This window comes from Schistocerca cancellata, chromosome 3 (assembly GCF_023864275.1).
Source record: "Schistocerca cancellata isolate TAMUIC-IGC-003103 chromosome 3, iqSchCanc2.1, whole genome shotgun sequence".
NCBI lineage: Eukaryota > Metazoa > Arthropoda > Insecta > Orthoptera > Acrididae > Schistocerca > Schistocerca cancellata.
The window spans coordinates 740,568,219-740,585,831 of record NC_064628.1 but is presented as its reverse complement, the minus strand read 5'-3'; the positions used below and the strand labels follow the sequence as shown (position 1 = coordinate 740,585,831).

Genomic DNA, 17,613 nt, shown 5'->3' with positions numbered 1-17,613 from the left:
TAAAATTTGTGGTAATACATGTCATTTGCCCTGAACATTTCCCCTTTGTTGTGCTAGAGTGAATCTGCACTTCTTCCAAAGTGCCCCCAGAGGTCTCATAACTCTTTCTGTGGGAATGTGATGGGCAGATGTGGGACCTTTGCAGTACTTCCGTTTCTGTTCTTCAAGTCTAACCTGTGTTAAGTACCATATTTATGTATGGTTATTGGATTTCTTGTCACAGTAGCACAACAAACTATACAAAAAGAATGGCATTTTGGAGACATCTGTAATGCACGGTATTACTGAAACTACATATTTTCAGAATACACAAGTGTAGATAAGACATACAACAAATATAGCACATTAGCTTTCTGCTATCTGGCTCCATAAAAGTTGAATGTCCACTGTAAGTAATGGACCGAGATGGCTGTTTAGATGACAATCTCGCCATAATGTGAGCACGCCACCTGTCCCTCCGTGTGAATACGCTGGGTAGTAGTGTTCCTTGCGGCCGATATAAATACAGCCGCCCAGTGAACGGTCAGTCAGTTCTGTACTCACATCTGATATTGTTGGTTACTATTCTCAGACATCATTGTGACAAAGATTTCCACTTTGCACTTAATTGTTTGTTGCTTTGGTCTTGTCCTTGTCCATGTGTACTGTCTGCCATCAGTCAGTAATTTCTTGGTAGACTACTGCTTGGTGATGTTTTCTACTCTGCAGCAGGCCCTTGCACCTCGCAGCTTCAGATGTTTCTTTGCTGTGTTCTGTTGCGTGCACTGATATTTGGCTGATCACTAATACAGCAAGTGTCTGAAACTCTGAAATTAAGATGGTGGCTGTTTGAATTGCTGCTCATAATGCAGCATCTCATTAATCGGCCACAGCACAGAATCAGAATAAATAAGATATTTTCATTAAAGGAGTACCGTATTTACTCGAATCTAAGCCGCACTTTTTTTCCGGTTTACGTAATCCAAAAAACCGCCTGCGGCTTAGAATCGAGTGCAAAGCTAGCGGAAGTTATGAAAAATGTTCGTACGTGCCGCCACAACTAAGTTCTGCCGGCGAATACATGTAGCACTACGCAAGCATACTTTGTAGGCACAAAGATAAATACTGGCGCCAAAACCTCTGCGTCAGTAAATAATTTTTTTTTTTAAAAAGTGGAAGACGAGATTTTTTTTCTCCGCCGCAAGTTTCGACCACTGCATTTTCATACATTATCCAACGAAGTAAATACAAATTCCGTATTGTTCATCTTCGAATGTAGCACAATTTCAGTGTACTACGAAAATCTGACTGGCAAGACTGTTTGGGATGTTTGTCAATATGGCCAACTCTACGTTCTGAATTTTTTCCTATCTGTGAGAAGAGATGGTTGCTAATAGGAACCTGATGAAATTTGAATCACATACAGTATTCTCTTCACCATAAGAATAATACGAATATAAACATTTTGCCATGTATTCTTTCGTGTTTGCTGCTATCTCATTTAAATCCTGTCTGCCTAATAAACTACGAAACTATAGAGTGAGACAACAGCAAACGTGGAAGAATATACATATCATGTCATGTTTATATTCGTATTATTCTTATGTCTAATAGTGATACAGTCAGAAATGAAGCACGGCAAGTGACTAGATTTTTAAATCTAAGATGACTGTAATTTCTGCGCATAATTTGATGTAATAAAAAACCGGCCGCAAAGATTTTCAAACGGAGAAAAATTTTCACAAACTCTCGTTCAGAACATGTTCTATCATACGCAGTCTATTATTTGATTCTTGTTGATCATTATCAAAGAAAGCAGCAGTGTAAGTAACAACAAATAGCAGTCTCTTGCCATTGTTTCGCTAATGAGACGATTCCTCTCTCTCTCTCTCTCTCTCTCTCTCTCTCTCTCTCTCTCTCTCTCTCTCTCTCTTTTTTTAATTGTACGCGGCGGTAGCGTGCACAAAAGCAAGCCATGCCGCGAGCCGCGACTGGCCGTAAACACGCACTATCAGAATGCGACAAACAATGCATGACTCAGTGCAGTAATGCATTTTCAGCTTAAGAGTGACGCAAACACCTATAACAAAGAAAACGGCATTTATCAGATCAAAGCAAAATAAGCTATCGATTCAAACCAGACGAAGCACGTGAAAAAGGAAGGGTATCCGTATAAATACGGACGGAGCGCCTGACGCATAGCAATGGCTACCGTGGTAAAGCTTAACTGCTAAGCTTACAACTCGAACCAAACTACTGTAGCTGTATTGTCATTCATTCGACCTAAATTGTCTATCATATTGCAATGGACCAACTTTGTTTCGATTTGGAGATGCGGCCTAAAACTTTACTCTCCCCTTGAATTTCGAGTCTCAAATTTCAGGTGCGGCTTAGATTCGGGAAATTTTTTTTTCCTTTATTTCGAGTCTCATTTTTCAGGTGCGGCTTAGATTCGAGTGCGGCTTAGATTCGAGAAAATACGGTTTACAAAAGCTGCGAAAAACATTCAGCTTGCAGCACAAATAAAATGAGGATAATGGGATGGCTAATTTCCCAAACTGTATACTAACAAGCAAAGCCATGGTTTCGCATATCTTTAATGGTGAAGAAACTGAAGGCTCCAGTTTCTCCAAAAAGCACAGAACTGTAGTAACTAGTCATGTCTGCAGCACTCAATGAGGGAACTATTTCAGCACAGTTCTACTATGTGGGTAAGGTTTACCCACCTCAAAGAAAAAGTGATGCAATAATTCTTTTGGGCAATATTCTCAGTGGAACATATACTTAGCTAAGTAACCCGCAATACATGGGTGGTGGAGAGAGAGAGTGTGTGTGTGTGTGTGTGTGTGTGTGTGTGTGTGTGTGTGTGTGTGTGTGTGTGTGTGTGAGGGCGGGCAGGTGCGCACACGTGCGTGCGTGTGCATGTGTCAGAGACAGTAATTTGTTGTCTAATTTGGTTGTTAGAGAGGAAGAAACTAGTTAGTCCTTCCAGTGTGGGTTCAGGAAGTATCATTGTACCCTACACAACCTGGCTTTTGTGGAGATAGCTGTGTGGGAGACACCACTGATGCTATGGATAACATACCTGACTCACCGAACAGTCCAGTGAAGACTTCTTGATTATTTTATTATGTACTACTCCTCCTGCTCCCCCTGCTGTCTTGCGTAAACAAGTAGGCAGTTAAGATTAAGGCACTAGAGGTTGTAAGCTTGTACGGATAAGGCGGGTTTTAATGGCATCATTCTCCAGTTTAATCAGTCGGGTATCAGAGCCTCATATTTCATTAAACACTCACATGGCTTCTACACTTGCAGGAGCTTAAAAGTATGATCACTTTAAAGATTTAGGCATTTTAAAATACTTCAGTGGGAAGGTCTGGGTTGCAGACAGATCTAGTCTACAATAATTTTATAACTTTGTCCACTCCCATATAGACGGTTGAGCATACAATTTATGGGTCAGCGTCACCTCTGTACTGAAAGATTTTGGACACAATACACCATGCACACACCAGACTGCAAACAGTGGCTTACAGAACAAGCCCTACCCCCAGCATCCTTGTCAAAGCTAGTGAGTCATTGCTATCACTCCTAAGCGTGTGACATGCCTTTAAAGCAGGGGTGTACAACCTTTTAGCTTACCTGGACAGCACCGGTAGAAGAAGAAGAAGAAGAAGATGAAAAGTATTTTTGTATTAAAAGTAATATATTCTACTTAGCACTAACAACAACCACTGGGGAGGGGGGAAGGGAATTGACCAGTGAGAGAATAGCATCATGTGGTGTGACTTTCAAATTGAATATAATCAATTTGTCATCCAGTTTTCAATTAACACAAATGGAATTTTATGAATAATTTTTTTCTGATCGTGTGATATATTCTCACTTCTTGGATTGCTTTAATAATTGCTTTGAGCCGCATGTAGTCCATAGGTTTGGACACCCCTGTCTTAAAACTTAATCGGTCAAAGAATCTCCAGTGTCATGGGCATAAGGGAAAGAGAGTGGTTGGAAATGAGTGAAAATAAACTTTGGACAGTTAAACAGACTACTAAACAGTGACACACTTCCATCAAGTCAAGCGGATCATTTTAGCTTAGCTCACCTTACCTCTGTGGATAGCATTACCCATTGACCCATGTAACCTGTTCCTTTGTGTTAGGATCCTCCAGAATGTAATGCATCTGATGTTAATGTAATAGGTGTGAAACTGTAACTAAATATTGTTTGTATGCTGATCAGCTAGCATTGAATATTGTGGCTGTAGGTATCTCCTTTATTTTAAATGATAATTGGACGAGTGTAGTGTGGGTTTTAAAGTTTTGTGAGGAATCAGTGTTAGAGAGCAGTGTTCAATGACTGTGTTATTGGTTCCTTTCCATTTTTTATATTGATGGTTAGCCTCATGTGTCTCGAGAAAGCTTTAGTGCTTTTATCCAAGTAACTTCATTTTACGCAGTATTATTTTATAAGACTGCCATAACTTTAAGTGGTGGAACATATGCTTAAGCATGCATGGTCTCTCTCTCTCTCTCTCTCTCTCTCTCTCTCTCTCTCTCTAAAACACACACACACACACACACACACACACACACATTTTGTTTTTTATTTTAATATATGTCTTATTTTAAATTATGAATTGTTCTAATTACTTAAGTAGTAAGTTTGTGTTTGTTTTAGCCAGGGTTGCTGAAAATACTTTCTTAACTTGAGACAGTACTAAATGGGTAATTGACATTTGGTGGGTGTTTGCTCTCCCCACAGGTCTTACGCAGAGGGGCAGCCATTCATTGCCCACCTAAGTATGACATTGTCAAAAACCTGTTCATATATTTCTACAATACACATCCACAGTATCATTATTTGTAAGGAAAGACCTCTTTGATCAGTAAATAGAATAGTCACGTTCACATTCATATTTACCAAGGGCATTGATGATCAAACCTACGGGCATTCATCATCCTTTTGATGTACGAACTGTGCCAGGAAGGGCACCCAGTGTGGCACGTTAGTAATCATCTTTTCACATTAGTAATTATCTTTGCATGACAATCTTGATTTCTGCTACTGGGAAATCACCAATTATATATCCAATACCCAACAGATAGCTAGTCAGTCATGAGAATGATAGAGAAGATGAGGGGAGGGAAGAACTGTCATCGCCAAAGCTGCAAACTCTCCATGTTAAACCATGTAACATTTACCTTCCTTCCGGCTCAGATGCCGTGCCAGGTGGCTGTTATGAAACTCCTAAACAGCACTTTCAGTTGAAATGGGTGACACCCTGGCAGATAATCTGCAGTGAAATGGAATACTCTCTTTCAAGCTGATGGCCATGAAGCCCTAGTAGTCTCCTCATAGAAATGGTAATTAGGTGATTGTGGTGCTATTTCAGCACTACAGTCTTCTTGCACTTGGCTCTGCAGTGGGAGAAATAGCAGCAGCATTGGAATAGAGGTAAATATTCCCTACAGTACCTAGTTTGTACTTAACAAAAACAGACCCATTTGTTCCAACAGACATTGAGGATAAATTTGGAGAGGTATCAGTATTAGAAAAGATGCAGAGCATGTTTCTCCTGACTGAAGCAGAGGACTGTTCAGTTGTGAAATTTACTTTTTGTGTGTGTGTCTGTTAGTTGTGTTCCAGTTACTATTATCCCTTACATAAATCTTAAACATAGTGCAGAGGATGATTTTCCACCATGACTTGATTCTGCAATTGGACAAGGAATTAGATACTAACATGGAATGGGAGGGGAGTTACATTTTATGCCTCCATATTTATAAAGAGCCAAAAGACAGGACAAATGCTCCCTTGTTCATTTAACTATCATTTTAGTGTCACATTCCCAAAACAAAGTAAATATTATGGATGGACTACCATTGCGTTGTCAGGCCGTATGTATTACTAATAACAGAGTGTTTCAACGCCTTTTCATTTGCTGCATAACATTCCAGTGGTCTCATGAGCCCATCTGTGGTAACCGTTGATACACCCAACACTATGGAATACTTTATGGATGCACTCCAACCTTCTTTAACTGCCAGGGTGAATGCCACTTACTCACCAATGTACACAATTAACAAAAACTAGTGTAACATTTCAGAATATAAGACACTAAATCGATCGTTGCACATCAACATTATAAAGTAGTGTAAATACCTTCACACTGTCAGAATAGTTGGCTTTGCAACACGTGCTCAGATGATCCCAACCCATCAGCACACTCATACAGGGCTCCTCAGTCCACCAGCATCGGCTGGAGAGGCAGCACGCTCCTCTGGTGTCTTCCAATAGAAGGATACGCTCTGGGAAAGCCTCCTCCCAGAATTGTACAGGGTCATGTCCCTACACCTACCAGTAACGGAAGGAGCTGAGCATTGTGGATTAGAGGTCTGTTTGTTCTTCCCCTTTACCTGATCTTAAAATGAATAAACACCCTCAGCACTAAACGTCTTAAAAAAAAAAAAATTGGAACAACTTACATGTGAAGGTGAATCTGGTGTTGCTGTTATGCTGGACCCCTCCCTCCTCACCTGGTTCTTAACCAAAGTTTGTAGATATTGTAGATATTAACAGGGGCCAAATGATGATTGTGGGGCATAACCTGTCAGTCCCCTCCCCTCCACCACAACACCCACAGTACAATCATTTGGTGGAACTATATTGCATATTATTGCAACCTCTCTGAACTGCCTCAGCTATTGTCACTCTACTTGGCAATCTGTGTAGCCCTACAATAAATGTGGTTCTCTTGAAATCAGTACCTTACCCTCAAAAATTATCATTCCTACTGCAAATTCTTTGCCACCCCTGAGAGAGTATAGGAGGGTTCTCTATGCACAGACATTCATAGTAATGAGTGTCTATGGATGGTCTACATTTACATTTACACTCAGCAAACCACCATGAAGTGCATGGAAATAGGTATGTTCCATTGCATCAGTTATTAGGGTTTCTTCCTGTTCCATTAGTGTATGGAGCATGGGAAGAATTATTGTTTGCATGCAGTAATTATTCTAATCTTATCTTCATGATCCCGATGTCAGGGATGCATATATGGTTGTAGTATCTTTGTAGAGTAATCATTTAAGACCGGTTCTTGAAACTTTGTTAATAGAATTTCTTGGGATAGTTTACATCTAACTTCAAGAGTCTTCCAGTTCAGTTCCTTCAGTGTCCCTGTGACACTCTCCAACAGATTAAACAAACCTGTGACCATTTGTGCCCTTATCTATATACATTCAATATACACTGTTAGTCGTATGTGGTATGGGTTTCATGCACTTGACCAGTGTTCTAGAACTGGTCACACAAGTGATACGTAAGCAATCTTGGCAATCTCCTTTGTAGACTGATTGCATTACCCCAGTATCCTACCAATAACTAGTCTAGCACCTGCTTTACCATGAGTGAACCTACGTGACCATTCCATTTCATACCCCTGTAAAGTGTTACACCCAGGTATTTGTATGAGTCACCCGATTCCAGCAGTGACTCATTGATATTGATGTTTTTTTGTGATGTGCACAATTTTACAGTTCTAAATGTTTAGAGCAAGTTGCCAGTCTCTGTGCCATGTTGACATCTTATCAACATCTGACTGAATATTTATGCAACTTCTCTCAAATATTACTTCGTTATACATAACTGCATCATCTGCAAAAAGCCTTATTTTACTGTTAATATTGTCTGCTAGGTCATTAATATACAACGTGAACAGCAAGGGTCCCAACACACTTCCCTGGGACACACCTGAAGTTGCTTTTACATCTGAAAATGACTTTCCATCCAAGAAAACATGCTGTGTCCTGTGTACCACGAAGTCCTCAATCCAGTTACAAATTTCACTTGATACTCCATATGATTGTACTTTTGGCAACAAGTGTAGGTGCAGTACTGAGTCTAATGCTTTTCAGAAATCAAGAAATAGAGCACATACCTGGTTGTCATGATCCAAAGCTTTCATTATGTCATGTGAGAAAAGTGCTAGTTGGTTTCACATGATCGATGTTTTTGAAATCCTGGCTGGTTGGCATTGAGGAGGTCATTCTGTTAAAGATATCTCATTATATTTGAGCTCATAATATGTTCTAAGATTCTGCGACAAATTGATGTCAAGAATATTGGATCGTAGTTTTGTGGATCATTTCTACTGTCCTTCTTGTAGGTAGGTGTGATCTGTGCCTTTTTCCAACACCTGGGCATGGCTTTTTGTTAGAGGGCTTTATGATGGATTACAGTTGGAAGAGGGGCTAGCTCAGCCGCAAATTCATTATAGAATTTGACAGGGATTACATCGGCCCCTGGAGCTTTGTTCAATTTGAATGATTTCAGCTGTTTCCAAACACCACTGACACTAATAGTTATTTCATTTGTCTTTTTGGTGGTGTGAGGATTAAATTGGGGAAATTCTCTTGGCTCCATTTGAAAATGGAATTAGGCATTTCAGCATTTCAGCTTTTGCTTTGCTAGCCTCAATTTCAGTTCCTGTCTCATTTGTTAAGGACTGGACACTAATTTTGGAGCCACTAACAGCCTCTATACATGACCAGAATTTCTTTGGGTTCTGTGAAAGATCACTTGACAATATTCTGCTACAGTACTAATTGAAGGCAACATGCATTGCTTTTTTGACAACCAAATGCATTTCATCCAGCATCTCTCTATCTATAGCCCTACTATGTAGTAATCTGTGTTTCTTCAGAAGTTTCTTTACAGTAGCTGTATACCCTGGAGGTTCCCTCCAATTATGAACTGTTCTGCTGGGCACATGTCAATTCTGTGCATGGTCAATTATTCTTTCAAACTTGAGCCAGAGTTCCTCTACATGCTTCTGCCCTGTGCTGAATGTTTCAAGTTCCTCATTAAGATATGACAATACAGATTTTTTTATCTAGTTTACTGAACTTATGTCTTTCTGCTTGTTTTAGTTTTCCTTTGTACTTTGGTAATCATTAATGCAACAACTGCGTCATGGTCACTGATATCAGTTTCGATGAGGACATCCTCAAAGAGGACATGTCTTTTTTGTTGCAATTAGATCCATCTTGAGTTCCTATCTGTTCTATGTAGTTTTTGTAGAAGGCATTTAGTAAAGTTCCTCAGGATATCTTACCACACCCCCACCATGAACAAAACTGCAATTTTCCCAATTAATCATTGTATGATTAAAGTTTCCACAGACGATCACAGTATGATTGGGAACTTACCTATAAGTGAACAGAGATTTTCTCTAAAAGTTTTTGCTTACATCAGGAGATGAGTCGGTTGGGCAATAGAAGGATACCATTAGCATTTTAGGCCCAACCCTGATCCTTAGTCTTGTCCATACACTCTCACAGGCAGTTCCAGTTTCTACATTGGTGGATTTGTCTGTACTTTCGATATACGCTTAAATTTTCCCCTAAAATCTCACTACCACTTTCAGGTTTCAACCAGCTTTTTGTACCTAGTATTAAGTGATCTTCAAACTCTGGCACTTTGTTGCGAATGCTTCAGCAGTTAACTATTAAGATTTTAATACTCTCACTTGTTGGAGGCATTTCTTTTGATCTTACACTGATACTTCTGTTTCCTACAACTGTCATTACTTGGATTGGATGGAGTATCGCCTAATCTTAAAAACCTCTTGTGTGCATCCCACAGTCAGTCAGCTACCTGAGTAGCAGCATCTGGTGTGTAGTGCACACCTGACCTAATTAGGAGCACCTCCAGTTCTAAACCCTATGGTGCAAGTCCAGGAAGTTGCAGCTTAGCTTGTAGGAACTTTCAAATGTGTGTTTCAGTCCTTCCACTTCGCTCAGAACCAAAGGGCCACAATCAGTTCTGGGGACAATGCTGCAAATTGTGAGCTACTTTGAAACTCCATAAACAAGGCTAGTCTTCTCAGCCTTCTCTGCCAGTCACTGGAGTGACCCAAGAATGCCCTCAGATCCCAGATGACAGGCATTGTTTACTCTTCAACATGCTGATGAGGCCCCCAGGCATACATGCTGTGCACATGGTGTCCTATCCTGTCCCTTCCTGCCATTTCCCTAAGGAGTACCATCACTCGCCGTATGACATCTAGATCCACCATTGACATGCCACTTGCAGTCAAGTGGATGGGAAATGACAGACTTTGTACTTTCTGCAGAGGAGACAGGAACCACAGATGCTGTACACCTTCACAGACAGGAACACATCAGATGCTGCTACTCAGGTAGCTGACTGAGTGTGGGATGCACACAAGAGGTTTTTAAGATTAGGCGACACTCCATTTTAGTGCAGCTGACAGCATGTTTGTGATCATTGACCTCGTAATTCCTACATCCATTCTTGTTAACTTGATACAGTTCTCTGTGCATGATGATCTGTGCACCATGGACCACTTTCCAGCTAGTTTAAAATATGTTTCACAGAAAAGCATTAAGTTCTCTAAATTTTTAGCCATACAGCCATACAGCTTGTGCCACACCACAATAGGGCATTGGTCTTATTGCTTCTAGGCAACAGATGTCAAATACATGGTTTGGCAACACCATCGTCTTTGTTATGGGTAGATCCAATTCTTCATTGTGGGGCAAGGCTGTGTACTGGCACCATGTATACAAGTCCCATTTTCAGTCTTTTGACAGAATATAAGTTCCTACCTCTGCTGTTTCAACACTACCAACTGCTATTCCAATTATGCAACTGCCTCTGCCAATTCGCGAGCCATTTGAATTGTGTGATTATTTTTTCCTCCCAGTTGAACAAATTCCTCTGATAATTAACCTGGAGTAGGTCCACCCTGGTGTTAAGCAAGATCACACATCCATTTTGACTTTCGACCTGTTTCCTGAGGTAGCTTCTTGTGAGTTCTCGACGAACACCATAGTGCTGAAATGATTGATAGTCATAGCTCTAGAAGTGCAGCAAAGACTTGATAAGCTTCCACACACATTGAAGGCCATGTGCAACAGTTTACCAGATCCCCGTACACATTCACAGCCAAACTCGTGGATGGTGCTAGAACACGCATTTTCATCAAGATGAAAACTGGCAGCTGATTTTTGGTATGCAGTGACTCCATGAACAGTCTGCAGGCTATTGACTGATGCTACCCTCACCACCAGGTAATGAACACTGTCCACAGCTTCCTTTACAATCTCAGCTTTGCTGCTTGCTCATTTGTTTTTATCTAGATCCAAGTCATATGGAACTACCAGGGAATGAGGTAGCTGATCGATGAAGTGACCATGTGGGCAGCATTAATAGTAGGGATACTGGGCACTAATTTGTGAGCATATATGAGACTTGTGACCCATCACATTTGGAACAAACTACACTTCATGAAGGAGGCCACAGCAGTGTTTGATTGCTCCTTCCTTTTGTGCTGGAAAGAGCCTTATTCGAGCGTCATATTAGTGACACCTGTCTGACAGTTTTGTCTTGTGCAATGAGACAACCTCTCCTCCTTACCCATTGAAACTGCAGTGCTTCACCGACATGGCTCACATCCTTGCAGTGTGTCCTATCCTTACAGCAGTCTGAAAAACACAGAGTCTTAAGAATTTCTTAACCTTGTATTCCCTGCTGATGGAAGGCCAGGGTCAGGGACAGGGACACAGAAAATGTGGGAGTGAGGGGGGGGGGGGGGGGGAGTGAATGAGTGAGTGAGTGGCAGAGAGATGGCAGAGGGAGGGCCAACTGGCCTTTCCTCTCAGTATGCTCGTGTCAAGGATACAGAGTTTTGTGAAGAGTGACTCTCTCCACCAGTTGTGCCCCACTGCACATCAGCCTCTGATCTTCTCACTAGCTCCTGTGATTACTTTTAACTCTTAAGATTGTTAATGTTCTGGATGTCCCTGCCCCACTATTTTCTGTACGCCATATAACACCAAATAGGCAGTATTTGCTTGGGATTGGGGACACTGTTTGCTGTGGAATTACGCTTTGAATGAGGGACTGATGACCTTGTAGTTTGGCCCTTTAATCTGCCATACATTCGATAACGTACTAGCCATAGAACCCCAATGACCTTCTTTACTCAGAAAAATGTAAAACTTGCACTGTTAGCTTACTTTTTATTGATAAAAACATTATCACCTCTATAAAGAAACACCTACTGCTATTGTGCAGCATAGAGCTAAGATAGGGATACTCTAAAATGAGTTTTATTTGGCTGTCTGTAGAGCAGTGTTAAAGCCTTCACTGACTAACACGGCAGAATTGTATCAAAAGATTTATCACAAAACCAAAGAAATTCTGGTCTATAAAAAATGAAATGATTCTGGCCTCACACCTGACTGATAAATGTAAAATTTCAACGCAAATTCCATAAGTGCTCCCACTTACGCTTTACTTGAAAAATGAGTGTGAAGACTCCTTAGTTACCTTTAGTGGTCTCACATTTATGCACATTTGATTGGTTAGCATTGTGTGTCTGTCTTGGAAATGCAGCAAGCTAGTGTGTTCCATGGATGAAACTAGGGGGCTTATAAGATGACATATTGGCATGCTTTGTTTTGTTTACTCACAGGAATAGTTTGTTATGTACATGTACAGAACAACATATTTATTATGCCAAAGCATTTCACTGAAAAAAAATGTGGAATTTTTTCAGTCCTTCCCAGTCCAGTGCAAATTCCAATTGGGTCCAATTTTGAGAAGATCTGCCTTCAGAGAAACAGCAGCTTGATGTTGAATGGATCGTGGTTCATTCATAACTTAAAATAAACATGATTAGGATAATTTATAGCTAAAAATAGCTATCTTAGTGTAATATTGTGAAGGGAATCTATCACACAGATGAAATATAATCTGATACAGTGTTAATAAAATTACAGGAAGAATTGTTATAAAGTTGAAAACCTATTGAAAAAATTAAATTATATTTTATGTGTTAAAATTCAGTTTTGTATGTTTAGAGAGATATATATTTACCTGTGTATATACACACATACGTACATAAAAATTATAGTGTTGCTGTCTCACATGAGTAGAAAATTTATGGTTATACAATCGATATGGCTGTTACGCTAAACTGTGGAAATTTTTGAAAAATAATTGATAGTTGAGTTACTTTATTACAGTTGGCAGTTAAATATCAAGGGGAAAAATTGTTAATAAAGATCACATATGAAAAACTAATAGTTATATAGCTTCAGTTTGTATTTTAGCTTCAGTTTATTCTTTCTGCAGAGAGTAATCATATTCAAAACAGAAAACTTGAAGGATAAAATGAAAAATCATGTCAGTGCTTCTTGCTTTCTTCCATTTCTGTTAAATTCTCGCAGTACGGTGCAGGCATTTGGTGAAGTATCTATTATGATTACTGCTAAAAAAGATTATGTGAATCTTTTGTTTTCGCTCCCCTGTTGGCTAAGATCGTTACTGTATCCGAAATATGCTCAGTGTACACATTTGTTATGGAATACAAAATACAATCATTTTTATAGTTTTTAAACATCTTCATCTGCATCTACATTATTACTTTGGCATAATATTATATAATAAAGTATACTCCAGAAAATTATTTTCAGACTTTCAGATATTGACTTGCTTTATAAATTATTCGTACAAGAACTGGAGATCTGCATTAATGAAGCAAGCACTGAAATTTTGAAACAGTGATAATTGTCTGATTACAATCCTCAATATATATTTAACCACCATTGTACCCAGAAGAGATCGAAAATAAAAGCCTATTGTGTGTTCGTGAGCACACACTAGTTTTCTGTCAATTCTTGTAAAAACATAAATATCTTTAAAATGGTGCTGTTGTTATTGCTTTGCTGTAGAATTTGTATTCTTTGTTTAACAACGGAACCAGTGGTGAAATAATAATCATTTTGACATTGCTGACAGTAGCAATTGATTTTTGTAACACTGGGTGACATGCTATAAAATTACTGCTTCAACTTTGTTTAAAAATTATTATGTTTGCACAGTAGGCTTTCACCTGATTTTGAAAATGTACACGCTACTTACAAGCGTAACAGGATAAAGATTACTTGACAATATTGATTTCATATTACAAAAACATTTTCATATCATCCTGTACAATATCATACTAGATGTCAACTTGAAAATGTTACTATAACATGTTACAATATTAATCATTGAAGCTTTGTAATGTAAAACATTAGTTTTAACTAAGTCATATCTTATGTCACACTGTTGTTCTTGTCAAATATTTACATTACTGACATCTTGTGATGTAGTTTCCAGCGGAGGTTTGCCATAGGGTCAAATAACTGGGGTGACCTCAATAACAAATTACTGTTGTTCCAACCAGGTATCTTCACTGCACACTTTTGATTGCAGCAATTGCTCCATGAAAATGGAAGTGTCACACAGTGATGCATTGAATTGAGGGTTCCTAAAATGAAAAATAGGGGACACATTTACTTAAGAATTGTATTGTACAGGTTGGTTTCAGAGATCAGTATTGAAGTCGTAATGTATGAATAACAGTTCTGATGCGTCAGGTGGTTTGCCTTTCAAGTGGTGACAGCGGAAGCTGCAAAAATGAATGACAAGAAAAGTTCAAAGATACGAAACAGGCAGGTGCTAGCAGATAAGTAATGCATGGGTACATTGAAGTAAGATTTATGCAGTTGGCAGTAAGAACAACCAGAACTGGTGATTACTTGAGATAAGGTGCAGATTTAATTTACCTACAGCTTGGGAAATTTGTTCAAGAAAAAGCTACTCTGGTATGGTACACCTCTTAAGTTTCACTGGAAACTGTGTAATGGAGTCCATGTATGTCTACCAGATAGTCTGCAGTGGTATTAAAATCTCTTTTTACAATCCGTATGCCCTCGCAATGCAGGGGTAAGAATGGATCATCTTGGCTATACAAGAAAATATTACTGTGACCAGCAACTTCACCCCCAATATCAGTAAGTCAGCTATAATCTCTATGGTTCTGAAATCTGAGTCAAATGGGCTGAAATATTAACGAATGATTCTCTCACTTTCTGTTTTTGTTGTAACAGCCAGACATTCCCTTGCAGTACTAGTGGACAGTGTGAAGTACTCATATTTGGGGCACAATTCTGTTGATTTTGTGATAAGGTGACATTTTGCTAGTAATGCTAATAAAATGATTGGCTGTATTGCTTTGCAAGGAACACATCCTTTTACTTTCCTCTGGTGCTAGTCAGTGGAAATAATAATCATTGTTTTAGTGTTACTTAGTTCTATCTTTGCCTTGGAGCATGTAACATCTGTGTGCGTGTTTGCCCTAACAGTACTTGTAATTGAAGGTAGAATACTCTTGGGCACAGATGAGAGGCAGAACTCTGTCTGTTTTAACCCCTATATGTTTTTGCATTTTACCCCCTATATTTTTGCATTTTGTGCAGTGTGGCAGGAGTTGATATTTCAAAATCATCCCTATAATTTAGTGATTAATTTTTTTGTATGTGAAAACACAAGTCAAACATTAAAATGGATCTCGCACATGGTGAATCTTCCTCGCCATGCTCCAAGATGTCTTAGTCTGACAGGTCGTGACTCTCATTTTGGTTGTTGTTACTGTCTACAAAAAACAGTGGTGTCCTTCATGCCTTATTGTACAGATTAGAACAAAATGAAGTTTAGTGGTTAGGATACTGAACATAAATAGGACTCTTAGTTACCTCCGTTGTCTGCAGAACTAATAATTTACTTGTGTGACTGAATTGCTTTGTGCTGTGAGTACAATGAGGGATGCATTGGTATGTAATTATCATTTTTGTGTATGTGCCTGCAGTTTGGATGTGTGGAGATAGGAGTAACGTTTTTCAATGTTTAAAATAATAATTGTACTATAATTTATAATGATTGTTTCTGGTGGACACATTCTATATATCTTAATAGACTGAGTTTGTTTCGGGAAACATTGTTGTTACTACAGTTTTTTGATACATACCTTGACTAAGAGCTGAAAATTAGGTAATTTATTTCTTTGTAGGTATTGTCTTTGTTGGTTCAGTTCCTGTGAATTCTTATACCTATATCTAGTGCTTGTATACTGTGGCAGTGGCCTAGTTTTTGTGTGGCTGCTACGAAAAAGTTAAGTTTTCTAAAGAGTTACTTAAATTTTGCTATATATTGAGAACTATGTTATTGAACAGTAGCAAATAACCAGTACAGTCACGTGTATCGCAGGAAGAGGTTCTTCTTCCCCCATTTTTATTTTCTATTCTCCCAGTTACTTTGAATGTATTTGATGGTACCATTGTATGTTTCCTATGATTGGTTATGTATCAAGCACTCCTTGCTGGGGCAAAAGTTGTCTTTTTTAATAACAGATTTTCTTTTCAAATCTCAACTCACATTCCATACTAAATGTGAAAAGTGCTGCACTTATGTCTAGTCACTGATATTTAATCATGTAAACGAACTGCTTTGTAATTATGTGTTCACAAGTGTTTTAAATACATTTGATAATATACTGTATATCAATCATTTTAACACTGATGGCCTACAATAGGTATGTATGTGTTTGCATGTAAAGCTTGTCAATCTATATTAATAAATGTGTGATGGTTATGAGTTCAAGAATAAAATTATATTCCTGTTGCGTTGAGTCTTGCAGCTATAATGTAATAAATGAACAACTTATTCTGTGTAAATCAGTGGTTCAGTCATATGCAACACAAGTTTACAATCATTTGAAAGAATTAAAGGTTTTGTTTATTATAAATGATAAAAAATTTTGATTTGTACTGTCATTTTAATATATGATTACTTAATGTACCCTCAAAAAATAAGCCTCACTGCAAAAATAAACAGATATTTGTTTGTTATTTTATTATTATGATTATTATTATTGTTGTTATTAACAACAGCAGCAACACTGCCGTCAGCTGCTGCTGCTGCTGCTCCTCCTCCTTCTCCTCCTCCTCCTCCTCCCTCCTCCTCCTCCTCCTCCTCATTTGAATGTATGTTCAGTACCTGAGTATGTGTTCTTCAAAATTGTATGGATATAGATTTTTACAGACCAAGTAGTAGTTTTAATGTGTACACATTTAGCGGAAATTCACCATACCTATTTCCAAACTATGACCCTTATTCTAAAAGGCATGGGCAATGGGTGCTGGTTTTCACTGAGATATTAAGAACATTTCCTAATTGTCTTCCTAATGATGAGACCGAATGTCAGTTAAGTAATCATCCAGCAAGGCTAAAAATAAATATTTCTTGATTTCAATATCTGATTTTGAATGGAAAGATGAAGTATAATCATGAAGTCAGTTTTTTCTGGAGCTTTTACTAACAAGTATGAATTACTTTGAATTGTCAGTCCTCTTGATGTTGGTTGTTCTGTCCTGGCACATATTTATTTATCTCCTTGTTCAGTCTGGTGTTTATGATTGTGGTACTATTATCAATTGTCTTGTTCTAGGAAAAGCTTTGAAAGCCAGAAGTTGTTAAGAATTTGAAGAGAGTGCAGAAACTGAAAAGCACTGCTACAGTTAGATTGTCAGTAGTAGTCTAAAAGTTGGCCATCCATTTACTAGCCATGTGACACATCATCAGAAACAAGTGAAAACTTCAAAGAGAACCTTAGTTCAGTAAACATACACTTGTTTCTCTATTCTACTGTAATGGTGGAGGTAATGAGCAATCTGAAATTTTTGGAGAAATTTCTGTTATATAAATGAAAAATGA

The 17,613-nt window shown here is 38.6% G+C and overlaps 1 protein-coding gene across 1 annotated transcript in view; it reads left to right on the top strand.

The window, feature by feature from the left end:
- Window positions 1–16,748, top strand: part of LOC126175745 (NECAP-like protein CG9132) — a 31,931-nt gene extending 15,183 nt beyond the window's left edge. Inside the window, exon 5 of the mRNA XM_049922700.1 lies at window positions 12,572–16,748. Coding sequence (XP_049778657.1) covers window positions 12,572–12,614 — 43 coding nt within the window. The 3' untranslated portion in view covers window positions 12,615–16,748. The remainder of the gene's footprint in view (window positions 1–12,571) is intronic.
- The last annotated feature ends 865 nt before the right edge of the window (window positions 16,749–17,613 follow it).